Here is a 27,947-nt window from a genome sequence, read left to right as displayed (position 1 = left end):
AGTCCAAGTTCAAAGCCTTGCCATGATTCAATTTTGAAGTGCTTGTAAAATTGTACAAATTTTCTTCCAATGCAAGATCAGAATTGAGCAAGGACTTGTGAATCTTAGCCACAATTTGTTAGAAATATGTGAAAACTTGCTCATTTCTCCTTTTTATTTTCTATTTCCCTAATTTTAAGTTTTTAAATTATTTCTTTAAATTTGTTGTGTAGATGGAGCAGTAGATGGCGATGCCCAACAGTAGACAAGGGGGAGGAGTGCATTAGCGATGTTGAATCCGGTCAACACACAAAGATGCATATAGAGGGTTATGGCTACATTAGACACGAGAGGTGGTTGAGCCGCATTGGACAAGGCAGAACAAGAAATTCTAGTCAGCACAGCCAGCACAAGCCGTCATATTCGTCAGCAATTACAATGGACAACCCTTCATTTTGCGTTATGGGAGCTTCGGCCATCTGACCATATCAGTACTTGCGCTTAGGCTCTCTCATGGAAACCCCTTATTGGCTTTGCTTTATTTTCCAGTCTCAACCTTGGCAGCCACAAACGGCCTTACTTGGCCTCTCCAATGCCACATTCTCCTGCAAAATGGCCTTCAAGCCTCTCGATCTTGTTCACCTTCAGCTCCCGGAGCTAATATCCCAACCCCCTATGCAATGTGGACTCCGCTTTAAAGCTCGCATTACCAAACCACTACTCAACTGCAATACCCCCCTTTTGAATGCTTTTGGCAAGCCTTTAAGGCTAACTGTCTTCTCTCCTTTGTGCTCTCCAAGCAACCTGGCTATGACAGGTCAAGGAAAAAGGTGCAACCTCACGACTATACCCAACCGTAACCTGTCCTTCAAGTACAAAAAGATAATCTTGAGCTCCTTAAATTGGAGCAGTCATTCTGCGTACACACTATGTGACCTCCGTATGTGATGATAAACATCTTTAAACTCTCTGACTAGTTGAGCTAGAAAAATATCTTCAACTTGTTAAAAGCCACATCTGACACATACATTTCAATGACATCTGTTGTGCACTTCATTTAGTACATACTCAACCACCCCACCATCTGCTTGCTAGCTTGCATGCATGGGCTTCTGGCATGTCCTTGAAGAAGCGACAAGGTTTGGCTGGATCATCATTTCCCACCCCTAGTTGCAACTCACCCAGAACATTATTTAGGTAAAATAGGACTCTAAAAGAGAAAATGATATATAGAGAATCATACAATGAGATTGTATAAGAAAACGATGATATATAGCCAATGTACAGAGATAGAGAAAACAGATCATCTGTTACATCACCCTCCTTGCTCAAATGCCAGAGGCTCCACCAAGCATGGTGTAGCCTCCACCTATCGCCTAGATCAAAAGAAACAGCAATCGCTTCCCATGACTGATAGCCATCATCCCTGGACCACATATATGACATTGGCCATAACCTTCTACCTATAAAGCGTGCATGTTCAAGCCGTTTTATATGCCATCTCTTGAAGCACTTGCACCATAAGCAACTGGCATGCCACCTGTTAAAGCGAACCCCATGGCATAATCCACATCAAGAAAGTGTTGCAGTCGGTGTAAAGCTATCTGTAAAGCAATCATTAATAGCACATCTATTAACACCATAGCATGAAGTAACAATACCATGACATTTGCCCTCACCTGCTGTATAGCCAAGCAAACGTGTTCCCTCTGCAAACCTATATCTAGAACCTCTATAATTGGCTCAGAAACCGACGCTTGAGTCCCAAAAGTATGACTTGTTGACACTTCAACCTGCTCTTCAAACTCCTGCTCAATCACCACAACGTTGGACAAGCAATATAAAAATTGATCTGATACCTCATTACTTGTAGGGCTGGCAGCACCTTCATCTCTACAATAAATTGCCGGAGCCACCTCTCCACGGCCACACACCAACTCTCAAACTACAAAATGCACCTCTACATGTCCATCAAGGAAAGGTTTCCCCATCCCCTACATAGACAAATCACTTCAACATGACAATCTTATTGTTTCTAGCTCCTGAAGTCATTCTCAAGAACCCGTTCTTCAACCAAGTTGGATGCACAAACAAACCATACCTCTTCTTCTAGCAGGGACTGACCATCATAAGACATAAGAGAGAGTTGTTCAACTAACTCATTCACATAGGTACCTTTGCACTATGGTCCTCTTCAACCTCCATTTGGCTTGCATGCAACTCTTATAATAATGAGGATGCTCCAATCATGCTAATGATCTCCCACTTTGATCAATGCTCGTTTAGATCCTTGTCTTCTTAGCTCTCGGTCTTCTACACCCGATATGGTGTGCCCCTTTGACTCTCTCAAGACTCATGTATCTCTCTTTGATCTTTTTCATGCGAACCTTCCTAATTTGTGGAGACACCCTTCTCTTGCTTGGCTCTTGGAAACTACCCTCTACAGGTAGCACACCCTTAAATGGCTTTAGCATTCCCTTTTTATCTTGATCGACCGCCCTTGGCCAACCTCCCTGTAGCGCCTCCTCTCTGGACTGTGAGCTCTCCACAATTGGCGGCCCTGCCCTCCTGTTCACACCCGAGCTAGCCCCTCCTCCTCTTGGTTGCTACCAACGAACACCTTCTATCACTTGAAGCGATTGCAGATTCCCTTCGTCTAGGCTGCTCACAGCCTTCCATTCTGGCAATAATCACGAGACCTTATTTCCCTGTTTGCCATCCACAATAGCCCCCTGCAGGGCTCTCTTCTCCTCTCGGGCTCATGGCCTCCTGCTTCTCTGCTTGCAGCTCGTTACTTAATTAACATACAAATGGTGGAGGTCGAGGACCTATGCTCTGTAGCACCCCAAGGCCCTTCACCTTCGACAACTCGGACCTCCCCCGATGCTATTGCCTCCCCTTGCTTATATGCAAGCAACACCCCTTCTCTACAACTTGTCCTCCCTGCTTCTCTGCTCAATCAACAATGGCTACCCCTTTCCATGCAGAACTGAAGCCCAACTCTTCTTTTCCTTCGAGCCCATTGTAGCGCCACCCTCCACTGCGAGCCATGAACTCCACTCCACTGCATGCAGCAGCACCACTCTTTTCAGCTGCACGCTCATTTTCTTTTTCCTTTAATTTTTACTCCAGCTTTACATTTTTATTTAAAACCCTTCTTAGCCTTGCTTCAGTTTCACCATTGCTGACCATATCCGACCACCGAACTTTTTCCATCTGCACACCCATGGCATGGCCTCGATCTCCGAGCTCCACCACATTACAAAACTCGTGCTTAGCCTCCCGTCGCCTCCGAGTGCCAACCTTCTCTACACAGTAAAGACCTTTTAATGTCATCTTGCTTCAATCCGTGAGCGACATGTAAGAGCATCCTTTGCTTCTAAGTGGGGCATTACCGTTGTAAACTGGCTAGCCTCCTTGAGCTTTATACACCATAAAGTCCACGTGGATGCGTGAGACAATTATCATAGCAGGGGGACTCGAGAAGGGGTGGTGTCGAGAAGCTGCCCACAGAGAAGATGTAGCAGACAGGCGGACTCAAGAACGGTCGGTGTCCTATAGCAGACAGGGGGACTCGAGAAGGGGTGGTGTTGAGCAGTTGCCCACAGAGATGTTGTGGCAGACAGGGGGACTCAAGAACGGGTGATGTCGAGCAGCTGCCCACACAGGCAAGCAATACCTGGAGTAGCGGCAGTTGGAGAGGTGATTATGGGAGCACAAAAATCATAAGGTTCCTAGCCCTACACCTTCACTTCCCTTGAGACGGCCCACCTTCAATTCCCTCCAAACGTATTCTAGCTACACCCACCCACCGACCCACCCACTAACTATGTGCAATGATGCCAAAGACACGATGCCATATGCCTCTTCTCAAGACCTCCATTTCAATGCTTCATCATTTTCTTGACATTGTTTTGTAACAATGAATGTCTACTATCTTATTTCAATCAATCACCATTTTTGTCCTAGCAAAAATTGTTTAAAAATGCAACTCAATCTTTTTTCTATTTTAGTCAACAAAAAGAGAAGGCATCTCTATAGCCTTTGCCCTTTGGATAGACTAATAATGAGTGTGCCAAGCTTATGTATAAACTTAATTGCGTGTGCATGTGTTAAAGCATTTCTCATGACATCGTGTCGTCCATCGAGACATTGGTAACCCAAGCATTATCAATAGACCATGTATCATTGTATGTGTGTGTGTGAGTGCGCGTACGTACGCGCATACCCACCCTACCTAGACAGTAGACCCATTAGGTATGGGCCTACTACTACCTCAAAAGAATGGAGAGTAAGGCTGGGTTCACAAAGCATAGCGGAAATAGCAACCTGCATGAGGTGAGCCAATCAAAAGTCGTCGGCTCAGGAGGGCCCATTCACAAGGCGCGGCGGTACTGAAAGCCAAGCCTGCCAGCGCACGGAACAACTTCGAAGATTTTCTTCCGACCCCCCCCCCAACCAGTTGCGGCTTCCGCCCACCATGTAAGCCTGTCAACGTTCCTTTTTTTTTCCAACCAAGGCCTAACGTTCCATTTTTTTCCAACTATATAAATAGAACCCATTTGAGCTAAAGAGTCCATATTTTTCACAGAGAACAACATGAAGTTGCAAGGAGCATTTTGAGGCTTGGAAGCATCCACTGTGGTAAAGTTTTTTGCCTGAAGAACCTCTTCTCTTCCTCTCCTCTTTTTTCATTTTGTGTCGACACAATGATGTAACGTCCATGTTCTTTGATATACTAACCTTTATACTCGTGTGCCTTGATAGATTGAAGATACTTGGAGTGTTACGACGTGCAAAGCTTGTGAAAAGGTATACATGCTTGTGTATTGAAGCACGCTCTATTTTAAGTGTTTTTCGATGAGCATGTCCTAAAACTCTCTCTTGTTTTCTTGTGATGCAGGTAACATGGAGTCCAACACCTCTCAATTTCATGATTCTCAAAGAGAGGATGATGACACCATTCTCTCTCAAACACAATTCTCCCAACCTTATTTCAATCATTTCTCTCATTTACCATTTCCTATGCCTTCTCATGGTTTTACGGCCATGTTGAATTCTGCATCTCCAACCTCTCCTTTCATGAAGCACCCTTCCAACCACCACCATATCCCTCACCTCCTCTAAGTGGCTCAAGCCCTAATTCTCCTATGCTACCACAAGCTAGTCCGAGCACTCCTCAAGCATCACCCATTCTAATTCCGAACCATATACCTCCACCCCTCCCCTCTCTCAATCTTCCAAAGGCCATTCAAAAGCATCTAAGAAGAGACCAACCAATAATGAGGAGGTACCCCAAGGGATCCAAGTGCCATCGAAGAAGCCAAAGACAACCAAAAAGAAGGTTGTTGTTGACTTGGGGAACGATGATGACAACGACAACAAAGGGAAGGGCAAGTAAGTGGAAGGACTTTTGGGTTGACCAATTGGTTCACATTCGGCGAGGGATGAATGAGTAATTCAACAATCCTCAAAAGCAAGGAGTCAACTTGTTGGCCAAGGTGGCCACTCAATTGGCTGGCACTTATCTTGAGTTTGGTAAAGATAGTGAAAGCTGTCATAAAAAAATTTCAAGCTGTGGTAGCTCAATACAGGATAGATAAAGTCCATAATAACATTTCTGGCAATGACAGGAAGCGGACTTGCAACTGGTATGATGTGGTAGATGAATACTACCATGATAGAGCTTCGGTCACACCTCTTAGTCATGCTTCCTCAACCACCCAAGATCCTGCTGCTCTTGGAGGTGACAATAGTGCTTTTTCAGAGGCAAAGATGTCGGAGCCCGAGAAGGCCCAAGCCTCCACCACTTCGACACGTCGCCCACCTCCAAAGTATGAGGAGTCATTGGTCCAAATGGCCAACACAGGGAACATACTTTTGGAGCATCTTAAAGACTCCTCTAAAGAACAACATGCCTTGGAGAGAGAGCGAATTCAGATTTTGGCTAGAATGCATGCCACCTTGAATGGATATCTTGACCTAGCTAGGAGTGCTGACAAGTAGAGAAACTCAAAGTCTTTCGCACTTATGCTCTATTTTTGGCGATGCAAGCATAGAAATGTTTTTTGCAAGGATATCTAGGCTTTACGTTGTTGTAACCCATTTTATCATGATGATTAGTGTACTTTGTTTCCATGAAATTTCTATTTGAACACAAATACACACATGAAAAATACAAATCATAATAGTACTAAGCATTCTCTATTTTTCACAATGTATTGCAAGAAGAAGATGGTTCTCTCCAAGGACTTAGCACTCCATTGTGCTTGGTTGTGTTGCGTGGCAATTAATGGGTTGCTTAAGGAAACGCACATGCGCAACGAGGAGGCTTTAGTTCAATCCTGGCTCCATGTGACACAATGCATGGCACGTTCTATTGATTATAAGAAGACTGCAAATCGAAGGAGAGGGCATAAGCTTAGAAAAGCTTGGGCATACCCTAGGCCACAACACTTTCTAAACGGCTATTTGTTGGGTGCATATTCGACGCGCATGTTTAAGCGGTGTCTACGGGTGAGCAAAGAAACTTTCCATTACCTCCGTGGTAAGCTTGCTCCTTTCTTGAAGAAGCAAACCACAAACATGAGGGAGGCCATAAGTGTTGAAAGTAGAGTGGCCACGGCTCTCAATAGGCTTGCTACAGGAACAAACCTTGATCCCTTAGGTGATCTCCATGGGTGTACTAAAAGCACAGTGTATAAAATTGTCCATGAACTTTTTAGGGCAATTGTGACATCCGGCCTTAGGGATCTCTATATTAGATGGCCTTCAAACTCACGTTTTGCCACACCAGCAAGTGAGTTTGAGGCAATACGACACATTCCCTTTGTAGTTGGTGCCATAGATGGTTCTCACATTCCCATCATTGCCCCAAGGGACAACCATGTAGATTACTTCAATCGGAAAGGGTTTCATTCAATCCTGCTACAGTTAACCGTGGCCCCAAATTGTTCAATATGGAATTATGATGTGGGGTGGGCTGAGTCAGTCCATGACTCCTTAAACTTCACTAGAAGCGAGCTAGTGCAACGATGTACAAAAGGTGACTTGGGCAAATTATTTTTTGGTGGGCAATTGCGCTTACCCATCACGGCCTTACATGCTAGTGCCCTTGTGCCCTTCAAAGGATGCAAAGAAGGATTGTCACATGCAAAGTACTATTGGAATTTCATCCAATCAAGCACTAGGATGCCAGTTGAGAGAGCCTTTGGCATGTTGAAGACAAGGTTCCGTATATTGCTGAAAAGATGTGACATGAATTTAAAATATGTGCCAGATGTTGTTCCTGCTTGCCTTGTGCTCCACAACATTTGCATTTGCCACGGAGAAAGTTTTAACATGGAATGGGTACGAGAAGCTGAAGCAGACTTTGGCACTTATGGTTCAAAGGGAAGAGGATTGGAGAACAGCTACATGCTCCTTGAGGGAGCTATGTGCTACTATGCCGATACAAAGAGAGGACGCAATGGACCGTGCTCAAGGAGGCGATGAAGGTTATGACTTTGGTTCAGGTTCAGAGCAACGAGACAATCTCGCTAGGACAATGTATAGAGAGCATGCAAGGGCTAATGTACAAGAATTCTTTGGCAATGATACCTTGGCAGAGATGGAGTCATCATCAATGGAAGCATCATCATCATTAGCTTCTTCCTCTTCTACATAGAGCTTTGTAGAGAAACCTTTCATTGTGAAATTGGCATGCTTATTATGTTTGTGTCCTCTTTCAGCTTGTATCTCATGAGATTCCTTTAATACATCTTCAATGTAGCTTCTCTATATGTGTTTTCTAAAGGTTTTTATGTTAATCAAATTTCTCTTCCGCCACCCTGTGTGAATGCATGGGGCGGCGGAAGATATGTTGGTTTTCTATTTCCACCTCCCGTGTGAACTGATGGACGGCGGAAGAGTTGGAAATGAAGCTCTTCCACCTGGAAAAGGGTCTTTTTCTTTGCTATTTCCGCCGCCCTCTTGTGAACCCAACCTAAGTGAATGTCAACCTTAGCTCCGGGCGATGGGAGGTCAACAAATGCAAGTTTTCAATATGCCCATGTTTACATTTGTGTGCAGGCATGGGAGCTCTTTGCCCTCCCTCCATCTCCAACCTTGTTCCATGCACAATGGCATGTTAACTATGGAAAGAGATTTCTCTTTCTTAAGCAATGCATCATGCACATGTTTCATGGTAAGCTTGCTCATCAACAAGTGGTTTCCAAGTTGATTTTTGTGGATAGCTAATGCTTGGTAAGAGATTAGAGAGAGAGAGAGAGAGAGAGAGAGTCTCGGAATTACCTGCCACCATTGCATGCATGCACGTGCCCGCGCACATACACTCGCACACACTTGTTGATGAGCAAGCTTACCAAGAAACAAATGTTGGCAAGGAAGACTACCCCTCATGTTGTGCGTAAAACGGGTTGGCTACCTCCATCCACTTCCATGCTGCAACAACAAGCTTCCACACATTCCAATGGAAGAGGCCTTCCATTGCTCTCTCTCTCTCTCTCTCTCTCTCTCTCTCTCTCTCTCTCTCTCTCTCTCACACACACACACACACACACACGCACACATGCTTGTTGATGGCAAGCTTATCATGAAACACATGTTGGCAATGGAGAGTAGCTACCCCGTAGGCTATGTGTGAAGCGGGTTGGCCACCTCCTTGCCCTTCCATGCTTGCAACAGCAAGCTTGCACATGTTCCATTGCTTGCGTGCATGTACACACACATACACACACTTGTTGATGAGCGAGCTTACCATGAAACGCATGTTGGCGAGGGAGAGTACTTACCCCTCATGTTGTGCGTAAAGTGGGTTGGCTACCTCCATGCCCTTCCTTCAATGCGTGCAATAGCTAGCTTGCAGAGTTAGAAAAGCGAAGGCAAGCACAAAAGTCTGTCACGAACGATTTTTGAATTTTAGGCATTCACTTTCGATGCTTATTTGGCGTTGTCTAGCCACGTGGATATCATGCAACATGCTTAGTACTCGTGCCATGTTGGCATTCTCGAGTCACGCCTGTTGCCTTGGTTTACGTTATTCCGCCAATGAAACCCGAAGCGTCCCTGCCGTCAAGGCCATGTGAGCGCTCCAGATCCCCTCGCCCCATTGCTCTTCAACCTCATTTACTCCCATCCAAAGGCATTTAGTGACGAGCATGTAGTGCCACACTTCGGAACAAAACAAGTGTAGTCCTAACACAAAGATAATTTAAACAACGTTCACATATACTTGTGTTGTTGTTAATGAGTGCTAGCTTAGTTGGAGCAAGAGCCCCTTGTGTCTAACGTCTTGGCTTCAAACCCCCTTGACAACTCGTAGCACTTAAGAGGAGGTTCTCCTAGTCCATACGATGGATTGGCCATCCTTACCCGACCAAGAAGACTCACCTTAAGCGTCGGGTTGCCTCCACCTATTATGGGGGTTGAGTGTGTAAGTAATTCTGGAAAAAAAATATTGTTATCTACCTTTCTCTGAGCCTTGCAAAAGAAGCACTCAATAGCCACAAAAGTCACAATCACTAGCGAGCTCCACAACCGTTCCACCAATGTTGAGCGTATGCAAGCACCTTAGAGAGAGAGAGAGAGAGAGAGAGAAGAAGAAGAAAAAGAGAATTTTTCACGTCGTAGAAACTATCTATCTGACGAGGACAGTTGAACTACAGACCGGGTTATTCAAAAGGGAAATGGCATAACCAATCTACCACAATTGGGTGATAGAAAGGTCATACCATTTTCCTGACACCCACACACACTCGAGAAGAAGAGAATTGGTCCCTTGATTTTTCTACTTACCTCCTTTCTTTGGTTGTTCACCTTAAGACATCAATTTTGGGTACCAACTCATTTGTTTGGCTGACTCTCAGTAGATTGGAGTTGTTACACCCTCCATAGACATATCCTCCTATTGGCTTACAACTTGCTCTTGTGCTTATTGTTTGCTCAGTGGAGGAGATGATCTCAATGGCTCATATAGAGAGCTGTCCCTGGCTTGCCTCTCCATTAGTCTTTCCTTACTCTTGGTGGGCATGCATCATATTTGTAATATTACTGAGAACTGACATCAACAGTTGTAAATGGTTGTAGCATGAAAAAAATCTGTAAACCTTCATAAAATCCATTTCGACCTAATTTTAATATCTTCCAATGCTGTTAAATTTGAAGTAAGAATTCAAACTTCTCCAAAAATCGATAAGCCAACCTGCGATGCAGAAACCAGCATAGCCCAGATCCAAAAACGGAGAGGACAATGCATCTAAGCTCGCATACATCTCTTTACTGACGTAATGCTAGATAAAGCATTCAATAGAAGTCTTTATTCAACAAGGGCAATTGCATCACCAAACCATCCTTAATGTTTTACAGGCAATCGATTTGTCCTAGCACCAATCCTACAGGCTGCAAATATCACCACACCTTGGCACACACTAGCACAATCCTGCACAAGGGACGCAGAAAAAGAAAGCACTTATTGGCAGATCAGACAGATTCATTAACTTTTTAGGGTCCACACAAAGCATTCTGTGATGGTAAACAAAAGAGCTAAGTCATAAATTTTCAAGAGAAGGAAAGGTTAGAGAATGCAGAAGAAAGATGCAAGATTCAAGGCCGAGAATGATTTGCTGACTTGAATCCCAAAATGTTTTCAATATTCAACTTTCTACCACACATTGAATGTAAACCGGTTAGATGGATCGAGGAAGTTGGTCATACATGCAAGGAAAGCTTCAAATGCTTCTCCTTCAGGCCCGTTTACTTGTACAAACTCATACAACATCCAACGAACAACTTCAATGAATAGGGTTCTCCATTTTTGTTCCTAAAATGGAGAAAATTAGGAAAATTGACCAACTCTTGTGAGCTTGAGTAGTTAGCTACAATGAGAAGAGCGTTAATAAGATGATAAAATTGCACAGCAAGAACTTGAGGAATGGGAGTAAAAGCCCAGTAGCTGCCCCACTCGTACTGGGGGCAGTGAAAGCCCTGCAGCAAAAATGCCAAAAAAAGGTAAAAGCAGACAAGTATGATCCAAATTCACATGAATGCAGTTATTTAAATTTGAAAGTAAACATACGCTTTTTGTTTGGAAGCAAGCAGACCACAATAGATGGCATTGTCTGGTACTGCTGCTTCTGTCTGGATGCTATTCTCCGGATTGAGCACACGGATGTAGAGCTCCTGTCCCAGGTACCAGTTGGGCAGCAGCTCCGAGCGCAAGTTCCACATACCCACATTGTCCAGTTCTACGAGTACTGCTGTCCAAGATCTTGGAAATACCTATGAAAATCCCCCATTTTGGTTGAAATGAAGAGAATTCATAATAAATGAACGAGCATGAATTGAAGTGTCAAAGAAACTCTGAAGATGGAAGGTGAAAGAGAGACAATTGGAAGGTCAGAGGGCACTTCCATTCTCTATATAAGTCATTCTAGCATCTTATTTTTGTTATTTCATTCTTTTAGACTTTAGTCAAGTTCTCCTTTAGACTTTAGTCTACAAAAACCTAGCAAATAAATGAAATTTTCAAGAGTAGAGAGAGGGTAGGATGGCAGGGTAGTGTAAATTATTAGCCCCAACACATTCAGAAAAAAGGCCGGGAGCCACACACAAACGAACCCATACACAAACTCGTCTACTACCTGTGTTGTTGACCTTGCTACTGCATCAATCTTGTTGTAACTCCCCCTGTTAGCTTCTGTCCATTCTCCTGAGCCAAACCTGCCCCCAGCACCATGTTTCAGCTAAGCTCATACTCATACATAGAGAGCAGAAAGCTTAAAGTCGTACCCAACAACAAAGAATGCGTATCCATCCAAATGATAGCTCTGAACGACACTGTCGTCATTCTGAAATATTATCTCCATAAAACCTCTATATCCTCCAGAAATTACAGAAGTGAGGGAAGTCAGAGATGCAGGACTGTTTGTACTGGGCCTGCTAGGAAAAGCATCCACAATAAAGACTCCACTCAGCCTATAATAGTCAGCAAGTTTGAGAGGAGTAGATGGGGTGGCATATGACATTCCATTTAATCCATAACGTAAAGACCCTCCTCCTTGGATGCTCATGGGTCCACTACCACGCAATAGCAACGTCTGAGACACAGCAATCTGACCATAATGAAATGATCCTTGGGGGTTAGGCCGGGCAGCACCTGCTGACAAGTTCCACCTGCAAACAGCTTTTTTGCAGAAATAATGAGCTATTTAGGTCTTGAGAGCACGGGCTATCGAGGCAATGCTTAAGGCAAACAACGCTTGCAATTTGCTTATTCATACTTAGAAACTAGAAGCCCTAGCCCAAAGACTTGCAATTTGGGTTAGAATATTAGTAGGTGAAGAATCCACAGAGACAGAAAAGATATGCTTGGGAAGAATGCAGCCAGGATGCTAGTGTTGTATTGGTAGCGTAACATTGTGATTGCTATCTGAAATTTTACAGTTTAAATTCCTATTAAATGGTTTGATCGTTGAATATACTTGAAAGAGGCCTAGCTAAAGCCTAAGGCTCTACATCTTTTCAACAAATAGCATTCATAATATCCTTCCAAGAGCAAAAACCCCGTGTGTATCTTGAAGCCATGTGTGGAAACTGAAGCAAGAGCAAAATATGCAACGACATTTGAGGCAATATTATTCTCAAAATTGGAATGCCTGTGGACATGCATGCCACTTAGGTGCTCTCCCAAGCTGCAAATGGAGAAATTCCCTTCTTGAGTCTTTTTTCAGACAAACATGGAATACAAATAATAATCCATAGACATGTTCAAGGCGTCAGTACAATGAGCATGAAAGCCTGTTTTCATGGTTGACAGTACAAGACAACTCTTTTAGTTGGATCTGTCATAAGCCTATTGCTTCATCTCTTTGACAATGTGCATTGCTGCTTGTTATCATTTCAAGAGCTCATGGTGAAATCACCTCTTGTACTAGTGGTCGCACTTGGCAAGTTGCAAATGGAAATATGCCCTGAGCAAATAGGATGTAAAAGTGCCTTGGTCTAGAGTTCTTGCCCATCTGGTCATACACGTATACGAGTGGAGGGCAACAGTCACAGATTCAGAGATTCAGAGACAAAGGGAGGCTCTCCTCTAGTCACACATGCATACGAGTGGAGGGCAACAGTCACAGATCACGAACTTCCCTCAGAGAGCTGCTCCACATCAGGCAGAAATTGTCAAAGGATGTTGATGCCCCAGAGCACTAGGATACCAAGCCCAGAGAGTACATCACAAAGGCCATCAGAGAGATTTGACTGCGACACGAGCAGGCCAGATAGAGGGAGAATAAGCGGGCTTTCTCAGACCCTCTAGCTATGCCGTGGGGGCTCTTCAATCCCTACCCACCTATGCATGCCATTATACACCCCCAGTTTGATACCAAATGGAGCTAGATCGTCCTTTACATACATCATTCATCCCCTTAGCCCTACTAATTTCAAGTCCATTAGAGTTAGAGCTCCATCCTTTCATCCCTCCTCCACATGTAAACACACTGCCACGTCAGTCTATTCATTACGTAGCATGTTTATTTTCAGCACACTGGTCCTTTTCTCTGGATACCCAGAGGAGAACAACATGTACACTGCTCCGTCTCATAGGTGGACTTCGGCCTTTAGAAGGTGTTGATAAGGCTGATGTATTGTGTGATGAGGATGTTGATGATGAGGAGGATGTAGGTTAGGCTTATATACCTGCCCACTTTAGGTGCCCACATTATTTTTATCTTTTTGTTCCCCAAGCACTGTAGCAGAGTCACACATGGATGTAACCTTTTGGTCTCACAGCTCATTTTGGCCTTTTGAAGACTTCACATACGCACGCACTCATACGCCCATGATTGAGGGCACTTGGTGACACCCCCCCCCCTTTCCAAAATGGCTCCAGCCGACTCCGCCCATCTTGAACTAGGCCACCACCACAAAGAACTTGTGCGTGAAGCCATTATAACAGACCACAAGCTTCAAGCGGAGTCGAGCAAATTGAAAAAGGGATCCGAGCCCTTGGAGAAAGAATGGGAGAAAGAAAGAGAAAGAGAAATAGAAAAAAGAGGAGGATAGGACTGCACGAAAGAGGAAAATTGGACACGAGAAAAGGAGGTGATGAGATTGACCGCCTCAAAGGGGACGTTGTGTCAGACCAGTCCTCAAAAGAATAAGGAGAAATGCCCGTTGTGCCAACAGAAAACATCAAGGAAGAGCTCACCAAGGTGATCACTACGAGCATAGAGGAGAAGATTGAAGCCAAGAAGGATGGATGGGTGGAGGTGATGAAGGAAAGCCTTCACAAAGAGGTACAGGAAGAGTCACAAAAAGAGAAATTGCAATTTGTGCACAACACCTTGAAGGAAGAGAAGTTGAGGCAACCCGCCGCCTCAACACCTGCATCACCAGCATCACCAAGAAATCATCTCTTACACTAATATGGAGTACTGGGCAAAGATCAAGCTTGAAAATAGGAAATTTGCGTTTTGCCAGGTATGGGAAACCATATTCATTAAAGGCCAAAAGAAAGAAAGGGGTTACCTTATGGATTGAGCTTGAGTTAGTGACCAAAGTGGATCCTGACCATCATCTGGTGGCGGAGGAAGTGAGCCAGTGGCAGGGCCCCTGGAATTACTGTAATGCAGAATAGCTACTCCATTTGGCTGTGACCACTTAGTTATGTCAACAAAACGAGCACTTGCGACAATATAATAGTCTGAGCTAGCATCCTGATCCATGGTGACTAAGAAAGAGTAGCTCTGCCCAACATGTACGTCCAAAGAGCTGTAGCTCTGCTGTGCCACGTAAGACCCTTCAGTTTCCACCAAAAACAAATTGTGGTTTTGAATCCGGAAGTTGAGAGACGAGCTTGAACCCACATTTGAAACACGAAATCTGTACGTCTTTCCTGTCAAGTGGCAAAGGAAGAACACACTCCAATTCACTGAGACCTTTCAAGAATGTTCAGTTTCAATTTCATATTATGTGCTTTCCTAAGTAAGCACAGTATCGAGTGATAATTCATTACTAGCAAACTGACCAGTTTCACAAATTTAAAACAGTTATTCCTCAAGAGAGATAATTCCTATCATATAAGCAGCAATACCTCAGCCTGCACAGAGGTGAACTCCATGAGAAGAAAATGACATAACCAAGAGCAAATTGAAAGAAAATGTGCCCATTCATAGGCTTCCAGTTATACCAAGCCCACCACGACAACCTGAAATGAAGGACAGAGATCATTTCTACGGGCAAGCAACGACCAAAGATCAAAACCAGGAAAAGGAAAATAGGTTCTATTGAGACCCTTGAAAAAGCCTACACTAATTTCAGTTCCGGTTTAGGACCTTTTCAAGACTTCGGTCCCTCTTAGGAGCTATCAATGAGATCATAACATGCTTGGCCTCAAAATCCTCAAGAGCACCCACTCACTCACTGCACTTTACACAATAAAATGGGGCCTGGGCCTTGGCGAAGGTAGTCATATCAGTTTCCACATTCAAAGAAATGATGGACCTATCTACAAGTGTCTCGTTGCTCTTAAATAAATAAAGCTACTGCTCTATGCCATGTTGATAAGAATTGACTACTGATTAAGACAGACCTTATGCCGAAAGGGAGAAAATGTGTCCATAATTCTGCCTAGCAACGAGATCCCACATCCCATTCTTCTTGCTACCAATCAACACCAATGTCATAGCTCGTCTTCATGGTTCAGGGGAGAACATCCAAATCACTTCTATAAATTCTTTGTGGCACATTTTATAGTACTCATAATCCATTGTCTGTGTCCATCAGATTTCTGAACAGTGTACATCCTTAATAACCAATCTAATCTCATGGATGCGTTCCCTTCTGATAGCGAACTCTCATACCACTCCTGAAAAACCAATTAGGCCCTTGGTTCCTACTACTCAATTTGAAAATTGGTGTTGCAGGGTCATGCAAGCTAACATTCTTATCCGCTTGCCATGCACGACAGTCTTTCTTTAGATGCCCAATCCCTTGTTCATTCCTCAGCTATCATGCCCTCACTTACAAAGACCGCCGCATGGTAGTAACTGATTGTAAAAGCTACCGGTTGTCTTTCTTGTTACCAAGTTCCAATGTCCCCTCTCCTGTTTTTACTGCACTCATACCAGGCATGAAGGCAATCTCATATGCTGGAAGCTCTTGGGATTAAGAGCTTAGTTGCAGCATATTCCATCATTTTCCCTTGCAATTCCATCCTTATTGGCAGCAAAGGGGTTTTTCCTATTCGCAAAAAGAGCACAAGAGTTTATCCCAAATGGCAAATAGGGAATGCATTCCTCCAAGGTTCTCTATGTTCCCCAGCTCCGATTGCATCTTATGTCCATGCACGAGGTGTGCAAGCTTGGCATGGAGGTGGTCTTCACGAAGCATTCAGTTTCTATTCAGGACCGCAGCTCTGGCAAGGAGGTCAAAGGGAGCACGGCTGAGTAAGTGCCAAGGTCTCTACTCAGCCACGTTTAAGCAAGCATACTAGATGAGAAACGAAGTACATAGAGCATACAAGATAGAAGACCACAAATGGTCCAAAAGTCATTTGCCTCAATATTTCAACCAATTCATATATTTATAATATTGTGAAATGTTTTGAAAAAAGAAATGGTTCAGGATTTGAAATCTGTTTCTATGATGAGCAATATACCCATATTGCAAGAAAGGTAATGGACGTAGGGCACAAATGGATGTCAATTGGGACATTAATAAAGGGACTTGAAAAAAGACTCCTTTTCAAGGGATACATTTTCTTGCCTTGATTGTTGTCAATAGGTTGGGTGACTCATTGATTGAATGAGCAACAGTTCCAATACTGTAAGGCGGATAATAAATGCAGGGAACAAAATGATGTCAAATGAAGACACAAGTGCAGTTTTGTCACATATCAAGGTTGGGAGAAATTTTGCATCAGCATTGAGGAAGTATCCCTTTTCAAGGGAGCATTGCCTCCTCGCTCAAATCAGATGTTTACAGAGACAAAAACCTGTACATCATGATAATAGTTAACCCAATGTAAGAGATAGAGGTCAGTACTTAGATTCCTCCGCAAATTGCCCTGGTAGAATAATATACAGATGTAATAGATATCATGCCATAACAATGAACACACCCACAGCAAGTAATTGTCTCATAAAATCATTGTAACAGGGAATGGGGGGAACACAGCCCAAAACTTCCGAAACGGTGTTCCGGACGAGTCCCGTTCCCGAAACGGAGATGGGAACGGAACACCGTTCCGGAACGGGGTTTAACCGGAACGGTGTTCCGGAATGGGCGGAACATGAGACAAAACAACGAAACACGGGGCGGAACGGCCAAAAGTGGGCTTTTGGGGGCAGATTTAGGGCTGTTCGGGGAACATATTTGGTGCAAATTGAGGGCAGATTTGGGGGCAGTTTTGGGGTTGTTTAGGAGTTTATTTGAGACTAAGATGAATGGAGGTAATTCAATCCTTACTTTAGGTGGACCGTTCTAGCCCCGTTCCCGTTCCCGTTCCCGTTCTGGCCCCCCCTCCTCCTCCCTGTTCCCGTCCCGTTCCGGACCCTCCCATTCCCGTTCTGGGTAACTATGCATAAAATAGCTCACCCCCGCCCCCGCGCGTGCGCGTGTGTGTTAAGTGTGTGTAAGCGAGCTGCTACCCGTTCTATTGCCCTGTGCAGCATTCTGCCATCATGAGCTCCTGCACAACCTGCGGACTCCTCCACGCTCATCTGCCTGCTGCCTTTGCCCCTTCATGTGCCTGTCGAAGCTATTGACTTCGTCGACAGCGTTGGGCAGCTAGCAGCTTCTGGCAGACCTGCAGTCCTGCGGGTGCGTCGGTGCAAGCGTGCGTGTGTGTGTGTGTGTGTGTGTGTGTGTGTGTGTGTGTGTGTGTGTGTGTGTGTTTGTTTGTTTGCTGGCTCTCTGCAGTTTTCTGCCCCTAGCTTAGCTTTGTACAACCTTCCTTCTTTGCAGTTCTATAGTCTTGGAGTGTCTGTAGGTGTGTGAGGAGTAATTGTACAGCATTTCTTCCTTGCTTCTGTCACTTGGTGTGTGTTTGTTTTTGTGTGTGTGTGTGTGTGTGTGTGTGTGTGTGTGTGCGCGCTTTTGAGGAGTGGCGTGTACCGTGTGCGTACCTTTAGATTTGACGGAGTGTTTTTACATATGGCTTTTGCAGCTACGTATAGGATAACCCCTGCATCTACAAAAGACGCAAAGCGATGGACTCTTCATTGGCTGATGCGATGTCCCTCATCAAGGAATGCTTACACGAAGATTTTGAAGATGCATGCACTACCTAGGAGGGCCCGGAACCTGAGAAAGTGGTCCTCATTCCTATTCAACAGCTGATGGTTCCTGTCGCATGTATTGCCATGGGCTCTTACTAAGGATTATAAGTCTCAAATGCCCAGTGTGGGTGTAGGTGGTGGATTTTCCCCGTACATGGCATCATTTTCTTCCGTTGTTGTTGGCTGCCCAATGGGGAAAATGGTTTGCCCTCCCAGGTTGGATGCGAATACTAATAGATTCTACATCTTGTGGGACATAACAGATGTTCCTACGCCAGCAGGTATAACATTAAATTCAGGTGACTCATTCGTAGGGAAACGCCCCTTTAAGATGAAATGGGGCAAAAATGCCAACTCATGTTTACATTGTGGTAAATTCGGTCAAATGCAATTGGAATGTCAAGAGCAGGACCTTCCGCTTCTACCTTACTGCCCCCAAACCTTCCCCTCCCCCTCCCCCAACCCCCCCCCCCCCCCCCCCCCCCCCCCCCCCCCCCCACCACACACACGGCACTTGGACATAATGGTGCCTCGACTGTAGCAGCGCCCTCCTTCGAGGATAAGGGGAAGAGGAAACAGGTATCGATGTCTACAACACATTATTCCATAGTTTCAAAAGAAAAAGAAAAAGAAATAGGAAAGGGCAAAGACAAGGACACAGTGAGGAATGCTTGGATCGTTCCCAATGTAACAAACTGCTGATGTGTCGAAACCGTGATTCTGCTAAAACCCTAACCCTAAAATCAAAAACCTTAATTCTGTTAAAACCCTAACCCTAAAATCAGAAACCGTAATTTCTCCTGAAACCCTAATTCTGTTGAAACCCCAACCCTCAAATCAAAGACCCTAATTTTGCCCAAAACCCTAATCTTGTTGAAACCCTAACCCTAAAATCAAAAACCCTAATTATGCTTAAAACCCTATTCCTGTTGAAACTCTAACCCTAAATTCTGCCCGAAACCCTAACCCTGACCTTGATTTGCTGACGTGGCGGGCTGACACATGGCGGACTGTACGGACACCAACACGATTTACGAAAAGCTGGCAGCTTTTGGCATTGCTTTTTGGACCAGGAGCTTTTGAGTTTTTAAGGCTTTTCACTGTAATTGCTTTTTAGGCCAAGGGCCTTTAAATATGAGGTTAGGGCTCATTCTCTAGCATGCTTCCTGGAGAAGGTGCAGATTCTGGAGTACCGGCTTGTACTTTGTTGATGCAATATAAAGAAATACCGAAAGGGGCGCCAAGGTTTGGGGCCAATACTCTCTGATTTCAATATGTTCTTTTCTATTGGCACGTGGTGCCCGCCTTGTGACACCCAAAGAGACGGTTAAGGTTCGAATCCCAACTTCTTCCCGTAATTATGTGCCCTTGCTGAAGACTGCATATAAATAGCTTGTACACAGTAGAGAGCGGTACTAATTTGATTACATGTTAACTTTACACAGAGCACTGAGAAGAAAAGAGAGCAAAGATGCGTTGAGTAACTAGAATGTCACTGGCACACGCAGACTAACACCATGTAGGCCCCAGAGATGGGCGTCCCTTTCGGTATTTCTTTATTCAATTGATAATGGACAATCTAACCACTTAGATCCAACTCTCACCCAACTGTCCAAACCTGTCAAGGGCTAAAAATGCAGGTTTCCGACCGCAACATACGGGCGCGAAGATCCCATGCAGCTCAAAAGTACACCTCTAGGACGGATTCCCTCGCATTTTAGAAGCTTTTCAGTGAGTTGTAACAAAATTTCAACGCATTGTAAATCCCTATTTTGCCACTGCCAAGTGCCCAAAGCCCTATCTAAGCATGCCAAGGCCTTTCAGAGGCTCCCCTGGTGTTCTCTTGCAATTTAGGTGCGAAACCCTAAACATGCAAAAAAACACAACATGCTGTAGTTCTCTATTTTGGATCGTTTTTAGTGGAGCGAACACATCTACGCGTGTCCCAAGGGGACCCGCGTGCAATGGGACAGTTCCCCTGTACTTTGGACGAGTTTTCGTGCGAGAATACTCTCCAAATTTGCAATCTTTCGTTATGGAATTGTGCGTACTTGTGGGGATTAGCAATTAGCTAATCCGGTGTTCAGAAGGCTCTTGCCTTGGCAAACGCGCATAAAACCCTCAGAATTGTAGATGATCATCTGAGTAGGCCAACTAGAGGGGCATTACCATATGTCCAACGGGGGGAGAGAGAGAGAGGCATGAGAGCAAATCATCGTGCTACATGAGACAAAGGAGAAGGCAAGCTTTCAATTAAAGTTGTGAACCGCAAATCATCGCGCTACATGAGACAAAGGAGAAGGCAAGCTTTCCATTAAAGTTGTGATCATGCACCCACTACTCACAATCACTCTGTAATTCACTTGTGATAAAAAATCAGCCTCCACTTCAAAAATGGGTGCCCCCTCTTGGGATGGATCAAACAAAACCCCTCTAGAGCATAGTTACCAGGAACTGGAACACGGAACGGGAACACGGAACAAAATGCCATTCCCTGTTACGAGTACTCACGTTTGAAACACGGAACGGGGATTCGGAACGGGAACTTGGAATGGGAACGGGGAACGGAGACCTGAAAATGGCCATTCCCTGTTACTATGCTCTAGAGCCGCCAAGTGTCTAGATTGCCTTTTTTGAGTTAATTCTCTAGTTCCCACCAACTTATAAGTTGTGAGTGACTTGTCGAGTGACCCAAATTCCATTTGGCGTGCACAGGCTTCCATACTCGTCAGAATTCACTGCCAACTTGCCCGACTAGTCAAGACTGACCGATCTAGACTCCCGATTGAGAAACCCATTCGATCGCAGCCCGTTTTCACACTAGCCAAGCAATGTCTACTTGCATCTTTTCCAGGGTTCCGAGAAAAACAAGTAAAAATAAAATAAATAAAAATATGTAATACATATTTAAAGAAGGCAACACGAAACATACACCTTTTGATGACACACCCCACCCTTGGAATATTGCAAGCGGCCTCGCTTGCATGCCAATAATATTACATGCTGATATCTCTTGATATCACATACATTCTATGATGAGAATCGAAGACATACATGCTTGCGGAAATGTAGCATTGGACGATAAGACAATCCCACCAACCTAGCTACCACACATATATCAAGCATAGAAGTCATTTGATGTACTCTCAAGCACAAACTTCTTTAGCGAAATTATGTATGGAAAGAGTAGATACAATTGCTAAGCTACTCCTTTAAGCATCATAAACCGTGCTCTCACCTAGCTCGAAAGAGCTACATCAAGCATAGTTACAAGGGACGGGGGGGACGGGCCCTAGGGCCGGGGGACGGCCGTAACCGTGACGGGAACGGCTGGGAACGCTGAGGGACGGACGCAAAACGGCCCGGACGGGCGGGTCGCAGGGGGGACGGACCGGGGTCGGACGGACCGGATGGGGTCGGACCGGAACAGATTCAAAAATATGCCCATTTTTGACCGTTTGCAACGGCTCTGTGCAACCCCAACTGCCATATTTTTGGAGCCTTGGCCCTTGGGAGGCTATAAAAGGCTCCCTTGGGCCTCTTAATACTCATAGTCTCAATGCTCAATGCTCATTCTATTTCCCTCAAGCTCAAGGCTCAAGCTCATTCCATTTCCCTCAAGCTCAAGGCTCAAGTTTGAACTTTGAAGCTCTCCTCTCCCTCTTCTACCCACTTTGAAGCTCTCCTCTACTCTCTCTCCACACAAGCTCTCCACTAACTCTTCTAACTTCTAAGCTCTACTCTCTCGAGTCTCTAACCATCATGTCATCTCAAGCCAACTCCACTTCTCAAGCCGCTTCTTCTCGAAGGAGGCCCGCCGTACAAACGTGGTCGTGGTGGGATGAAGTCGACTTTAGCTCGCGTGGCAAAGGTGGCTGTGCAAGACGATGGACATGCAAGCTATGTCCATACAAGAGATCGGGTGGTTCAAACAAAGTGCGAGCCCATCTTCTTCATGAACCCGGTCACGAAGTGAAGTTTTGCCCTCATGTAGCTCCCGAGAAGAGGTTGGATCTTCTTGAGAAGCTCACAGTGTATGAGGTTGCGGAAGCGGCCAAGAGGGGCCGTTTTGTTGCCGTTGATCCCTCCGCCACGGCGACACCGCGAGAGCAACGGGAAGCCAACCTTGACGACATCGCTCGAACCTTCAAGAGCCATGGATCTACACCGTCCTCTTCCGTTCCGCATCGCCAAACCACTCTCAACGAAAATTGGAATCCTAAATTGAAGAGGTGGATAGGTCGGTTGCCCGATTCTTCTTCCACAACCACATTGCCTTCCATGCTTCGCAATGAGTTTCCCTTGGCATATGCACATTGCAATCTTCCATTTTGTATTCATAATGGGTTATAACTTCTCGACTCTCGACTCTCGACTCTCCAGACTAACACAACATGCTCTATTTTGTGTCGATAGGTCTCCATACTTTCGAACCATGGTTACAAAAATAGAGGAATATGGCTCCTCTTATGTGTCACCTTCATCGGAGAGGCTTCACACCACCCTCCTTGACAAAGAGAAGCTTGCCGTGGAGCAAGCAGCCCAAGCAACAAAGGTTTTGTGGGAGACCAATGGCGTCTCTCTTCTTGTAGATGGATGGAGCGACACCCGCAAGCGGTCCATCCACGGGGTGGTGGCCTACTCTCAGGGGGAGATGTACTTTGTGGAGTCACATGATGCATCCGATAGTGGCAAGGCCGCCGAGATGCTTGCTGCGGAGTGGACAAGCACCATAGAGATCACCGGCCCGGAGAATGTCCTTTGTATGGTTGCAGATGGAGAGGCGTCAAATAGGGCAGCCGGAGCTATCATTGAAGGCATGTATCCCAGCATCCATGTCACATTTTGCATGGCGCATTGCCTCAATAACCTCCTCAAGGACATAGGGAACTTGTCATGGATTTCACCCACCATTGGTGACGCCTCTCGAATTGTCTCCTTTGTGCTCAACCATCAAAAAGTGCGCCATGAATTCTCAAAGAGGAGCCACTTGTCCTTGCTCAAATATTCAGAGACAAGATTTGCATTTAATTGGCTTATGCTAGGCCGCTTGTCTACATGTGGCGGAGCCTTAAGGGGCCTCTTTCTCAGTGATGAGTTACAGGCCATGCCGGAGTCTACATCAGCAGTAGGATTGAAATGCCGAGAATGGGCCGACCACGCCGCTTGGTGGGAGGAGGTGAAGACTCTTGACGCCATGGTCAAGCCTATTCTACACCTACTTCGAGTGGTGGATAGCTTGCAGCCATGCATTGGCAAAGTCTATGAAGCCATGGATCGGATGATAGAGGCACTTGAGAAGCTTGTGCCTGACCCTGTTCAATATGCGGAGATTCATGGCTTGTGTGAGTCGAGGTGGAATGGATACTACTCTCCACTTCATGCGGCAGCTTATGTGCTTGACCCTGAGTTTCAAGGAAGGCGTCAAGAGACCGACAAGGAGGTGAGCAAAGGATGGCGGCTTGCATTGGAGCGCCTTAAGCCTAGCAGTGACATTAGGCGCAAGATTAGAGACGAGCTACTCAACTACAGGCAAAAGAAGGGCTCCTATGGATGTGTAGATGCACAGCTAGATCGCAACAAGATTGGCTCGGTTTTGTGGTGGGAGGACTATGGAGGAGATGGCCCACATTTGCAACGCTTGGCTGTTCGTGTCCTTAGCCAAGCATGTACCACTAGTTGCTTGGAGCAACTATGGAGTGTGTACAGCCACATTGCCTCTAAGAAGGGAATCGCCTTGGGGTTCAGAGAGCCAATGATTTGCTGTTTGTGAGCGCTAACTTGCGCATGCTTGCCAAGAGCATCACACACAAGGCAGATCCTTTCACTGAGTGGGAGATGGCACAAGAGAATCCATCTATGGCCGATACTCTTTTGGAGGAGCTAGAGGAGGATTTCGAGCCTCAATGCGAGCCTCCCGAGCCCTCATACGTCGCTGACGATCTCGACTACGACGACGATGTGGAGATTCAGCAGGCGAGCACTTCTTGAGTTTGATGATCATTGATCACTCGACTCTCGAGTCTAGACTCTTGAGTCTACGACTCTACCTACTACATAGCCCTTTGTACTTTTTGTTATCCTTCAAGCCTCAGGCTTATCCTAAGTCCTTTAGGCTTTTTGACTCTTGAGCCCTTGTGCCATGCACTTCTCATTTTGTATCCATCGATCATCGATATTTTATTAGCACATTTCAGCCTATATGACTCGTGTTCTTTGGTCTATTTAGTGTAAATTTATGGTCAAAGTGATGCTCTATGTGTGTGGCATGTGTGTAGGTCAAAAAATGCCAAAAAAACTCTCTTTTTTTTGCCGTTCCGACCCCCGTCCCCGTTTCCTGACTTTTGCCGTCCCGACCCCGACCCGCCGTCCCATGTAACTATGACATCAAGTCAATGTGGATTCCATCTGAAAGGCTTCAAGATATAGTTGCAACAGGTGAATCAACCAATTCAGACTCTTCCATCCATTTAGCATCCAAATTTGGATAGTTCTTGAACTTCACCAGATAGCATCTTGCAACCTTTCCTCTAACCTACCTTTCCTTATGTGCCAATATCTATTCAGAAACAAGGATCTCATCCATTCTTCCACTTCGGGGTGTGTTTCTCATCAAGCATATTCTCAGGCACATCACCAACAAAGGGCCTTAGAAAACTAACATGACAAGCATTATGTTTTTTCCAGCCTTCTGGTAGCTTCGACCTATAAGCTACATCACTAATCTTTTCTGAAATGTCAAAAGGACCATAATATCGGATACTCAGCTTTGTAAACAAATGTCCCTTGCCTTTCCTTTTCCTTGACCAGAGCCTTTTCAAAGCGCAAAAGTACCCAATCACCAGGTGAAAATACAAATTCATGATGGTGACAATCGACAGCTTTCTTTTGCTTAGCCTGAGTCTTCTCGGGAGCAATCTTTATCTTCCTGTATGTTTCATCCATATCTGCACATATTTGTCTACGTCAAATATCTTGTCCTTAGTTTGCAAAATGGGTGGGACTTTCTTCCCTCCTTCCACTATCTCAAATGGAGCCTTGTCTGTCGACATATGCATAGTGTTAGTATAATCATATTCAACCAATGAGAGGGTGTTCCCAAGTTGCCTTGTGCTCTAACACATAACATTTAAGCAAATCTAGGACACTAGAATTTGCCTCTTCTAATTGTCTATGAGTTTGTGGATGAAACGAAAATGAGAACTTTAGCGTACTGCCCACGTTCTCAAACAATGCCTTCCAAAAAAAAGTCGTCATACATGGATTCCTGTCACCCATTGACAATTGACTGAGGCATCCCGTGACACTTAAAAATATTGCTCATGAATATCTTGACCATGTGTTTTGCCTTTATCTTCTTTCTAACAAGAAAGAAATGGGCCTGCTTACTGAACCTACAAATAATAGTCCAAATCCCATCATTGCCTGTTTGCGTTCTTGGAAGATCAAAGATAAAGTCCATCACTATGCTTTCCCGTGGCCTATCACGGATCAGCAATGGTTGCAACAATCCCGGTTGCTTTTGCTTGTCAAATTTGACTTTTTGGCATACTAAGCATGACCTTACAAATGTGTCAACATCTTGACGTAAAGCTGGCCAATAGAAAAATTCTTCAACCCCTTTCATTGTCGCATCAATTCCAGCATATGGTGGAGCATGACTTTCCATCAAAACCTTTCACACTAACTGTTTAGTAATGCATAACTTTACATGCATGATGAGAAAGTCATTCCTAACCATATAGTGCTCATGATGTTGCCCATCAACAAGCTGATCATAGATCCTTGCAAAATCTGAATCTTCAGCATATTGTGTCTTCATTTCGTCTAGATCACAATGGTCCAAAATTGACACTGCTGAAACTTGGGGCTTTCGTGACAACGCATCAACCACCACGTTCTTTTTCCCTTGCACATGCACAATCTGAAAATAGAACATTGACAAGATGTTTGCCCATCACATGTGTTTTTCAGACAAGTTCATTTGTTTGAGAAAATATCGCAAGGTTTAATGATTTATTTGGACAACAAAACCAGCCCCTAACAGATAGTGTTTCCAACTAGTGAGAGCATGAATTATTGCTAGCAATTCTTTCTCATAAACTTGAAGGTTCTTTTCGGTCTTCAAAAGAATTCTGCTCTCATATGCGACTACTCGGTTATTCTGCATTAGAACTGCACCAAGACTCTGGCCACATGCATCACACTGAACCACAAAAGGTTTCAAAAGATCTGGGAAAACGATTACCGGATCTGAAGTCCGCTTCTTTTTCAAGTGTTTGAAGGCTAGAGTTTCCTTGGCTGTCCATTTGAAACTAACTCCTTTCCATTGCAATGCATGGAGTGGAGAAGCAATCTTAGCAAAATTTCGAATGAACCTTCTATAGTAGGAACATAAGTCTAGAAAGCTTCGAATGTCATGTAGGGAATTCAAGTCCGGCCATAACCTAATTGCTTTCACTTTGGCCGGATCCATGCGCACCCCATCCTTTGAAACAATGTGCCCAAGCGAGTGAATCTCTTCCAAGAACAATTCACTCTTCTTCGCATTAATGAGTAGCCTATTCTTACGTAACTCATTGAAATCTGTGGTCAAGTGATCCCTATGCTCCTCTTCAAACTTTGAGTAGACAATCATGTCATCAAAGAATGCACCCATGAAGTTTCTATGTGGTATAAATATTATGTACATCATTCTATTGAACATGGCAGGAGCATTTGTGAGACCGAATGCCATGACAAGAAACTCAGTGACTTGCCGAGTGGCCCAAATTCCATTAGGCGCGCACAGGCTTCCATACTCATCAGAATTCAATGCTAACTGGCCCAACTAGTACGAGACTAACCAAACTTGACTCCCAATGTGAGAAACCCATTCCGCCGCAACCATTTCACACTGGCCATGCAATGTCCACTTGCACCTTTTCAAGGGTTTTGAAGAAAACGAATAAAAGTAAATCAAATAAAAATTTGTAGTACATATTGAATGAAGGCAATAGAAAAAATGCATCTTTTAATGACACTACATCTCAAACAAAGCTTTCCTATAATGATAATAAGTCTCTAGCGGAGGCATGGGATAAGGTGGTGCGATCGTATAAGGAAGTGGTTACAAGAGAACCACCTTCCTTGCCAGGTGCCCTCCAGGCCTTCTCTTCTACCCCTTGTTGTGATGCACTTGTAGTTGTTTCTGTGGATGTGCCGATGGGCACCAACACTTAATTCTCTTGCTCATTTGTCCTCTATACATACCACATAGTATGCATAGTATGCATAGTTCTTTCATATGTATTTCGTATAATGTGTGGGTTATGCAATCATGACAGGTGGAGGCTAACTTGACACTATGTACATATAAGGAAGGCAAATATGGTAGTTCTTCAAGAGCATAATCAACATCATTTTGCCGGCGATACATCTTACTTTGCGAGATATTGGATAGCTTATGCGATCAACGCCAATTACTCGGGAGTGCTTATGCTTGTTCGACATGAGTTACAACAAATTGTTGCTTACAGTGACCAAAATGGAAGATGGATGGTGATTCAAGGTATTGTCAATAGGGAAGCCTTTGAATTTGGAGGAATATATGTTGTCACAGCCTCTACTGATCACACAAGATTATGGAGTGATATCTTATGCACAAAGACTTCCAAAATATGATTGAAGCAGTGATTCCTCCTCTTGAGACTC

General features: G+C 44.6%; 2 protein-coding genes across 2 annotated transcripts in view; both read right to left on the bottom strand.

The window, feature by feature from the left end:
• Nucleotides 1-1,188: 1,188 nt before the first annotated feature.
• LOC147451057 (uncharacterized) lies at nt 1,189-1,919 on the bottom strand (the record flags this gene model as incomplete). Its single annotated transcript, XM_086520010.1, has 2 exons — nt 1,189-1,583; nt 1,659-1,919. Coding segments are annotated over 2 exons (375 nt in total), but the record flags the coding sequence as incomplete, so codon positions are not given.
• Nucleotides 1,920-10,565: 8,646 nt separating this feature from the next.
• Nucleotides 10,566-27,947, bottom strand: part of LOC147451054 (monocopper oxidase-like protein SKU5) — a 61,232-nt gene continuing 43,850 nt past the window's right edge. Inside the window, exons 5-9 of the mRNA XM_086520009.1 lie at nt 14,503-14,869; nt 11,767-12,150; nt 11,619-11,697; nt 11,054-11,256; nt 10,566-10,962 (exon numbers count right to left, since the gene is read on the bottom strand). Coding sequence (XP_086376135.1) covers nt 10,854-10,962; nt 11,054-11,256; nt 11,619-11,697; nt 11,767-12,150; nt 14,503-14,869 — 1,142 coding nt within the window. The 3' untranslated portion in view covers nt 10,566-10,853. The remainder of the gene's footprint in view (nt 10,963-11,053; nt 11,257-11,618; nt 11,698-11,766; nt 12,151-14,502; nt 14,870-27,947) is intronic.

Source organism: Adiantum capillus-veneris, chromosome 9 (genome assembly GCF_014529385.1).
Source record: "Adiantum capillus-veneris isolate H3 chromosome 9, ASM1452938v2, whole genome shotgun sequence".
NCBI classification, from domain to species: domain Eukaryota; kingdom Viridiplantae; phylum Streptophyta; class Polypodiopsida; order Polypodiales; family Pteridaceae; genus Adiantum; species Adiantum capillus-veneris.
Note: the sequence above shows the minus strand (reverse complement) of the source record. Positions and strands in the feature narration are given on the sequence as shown.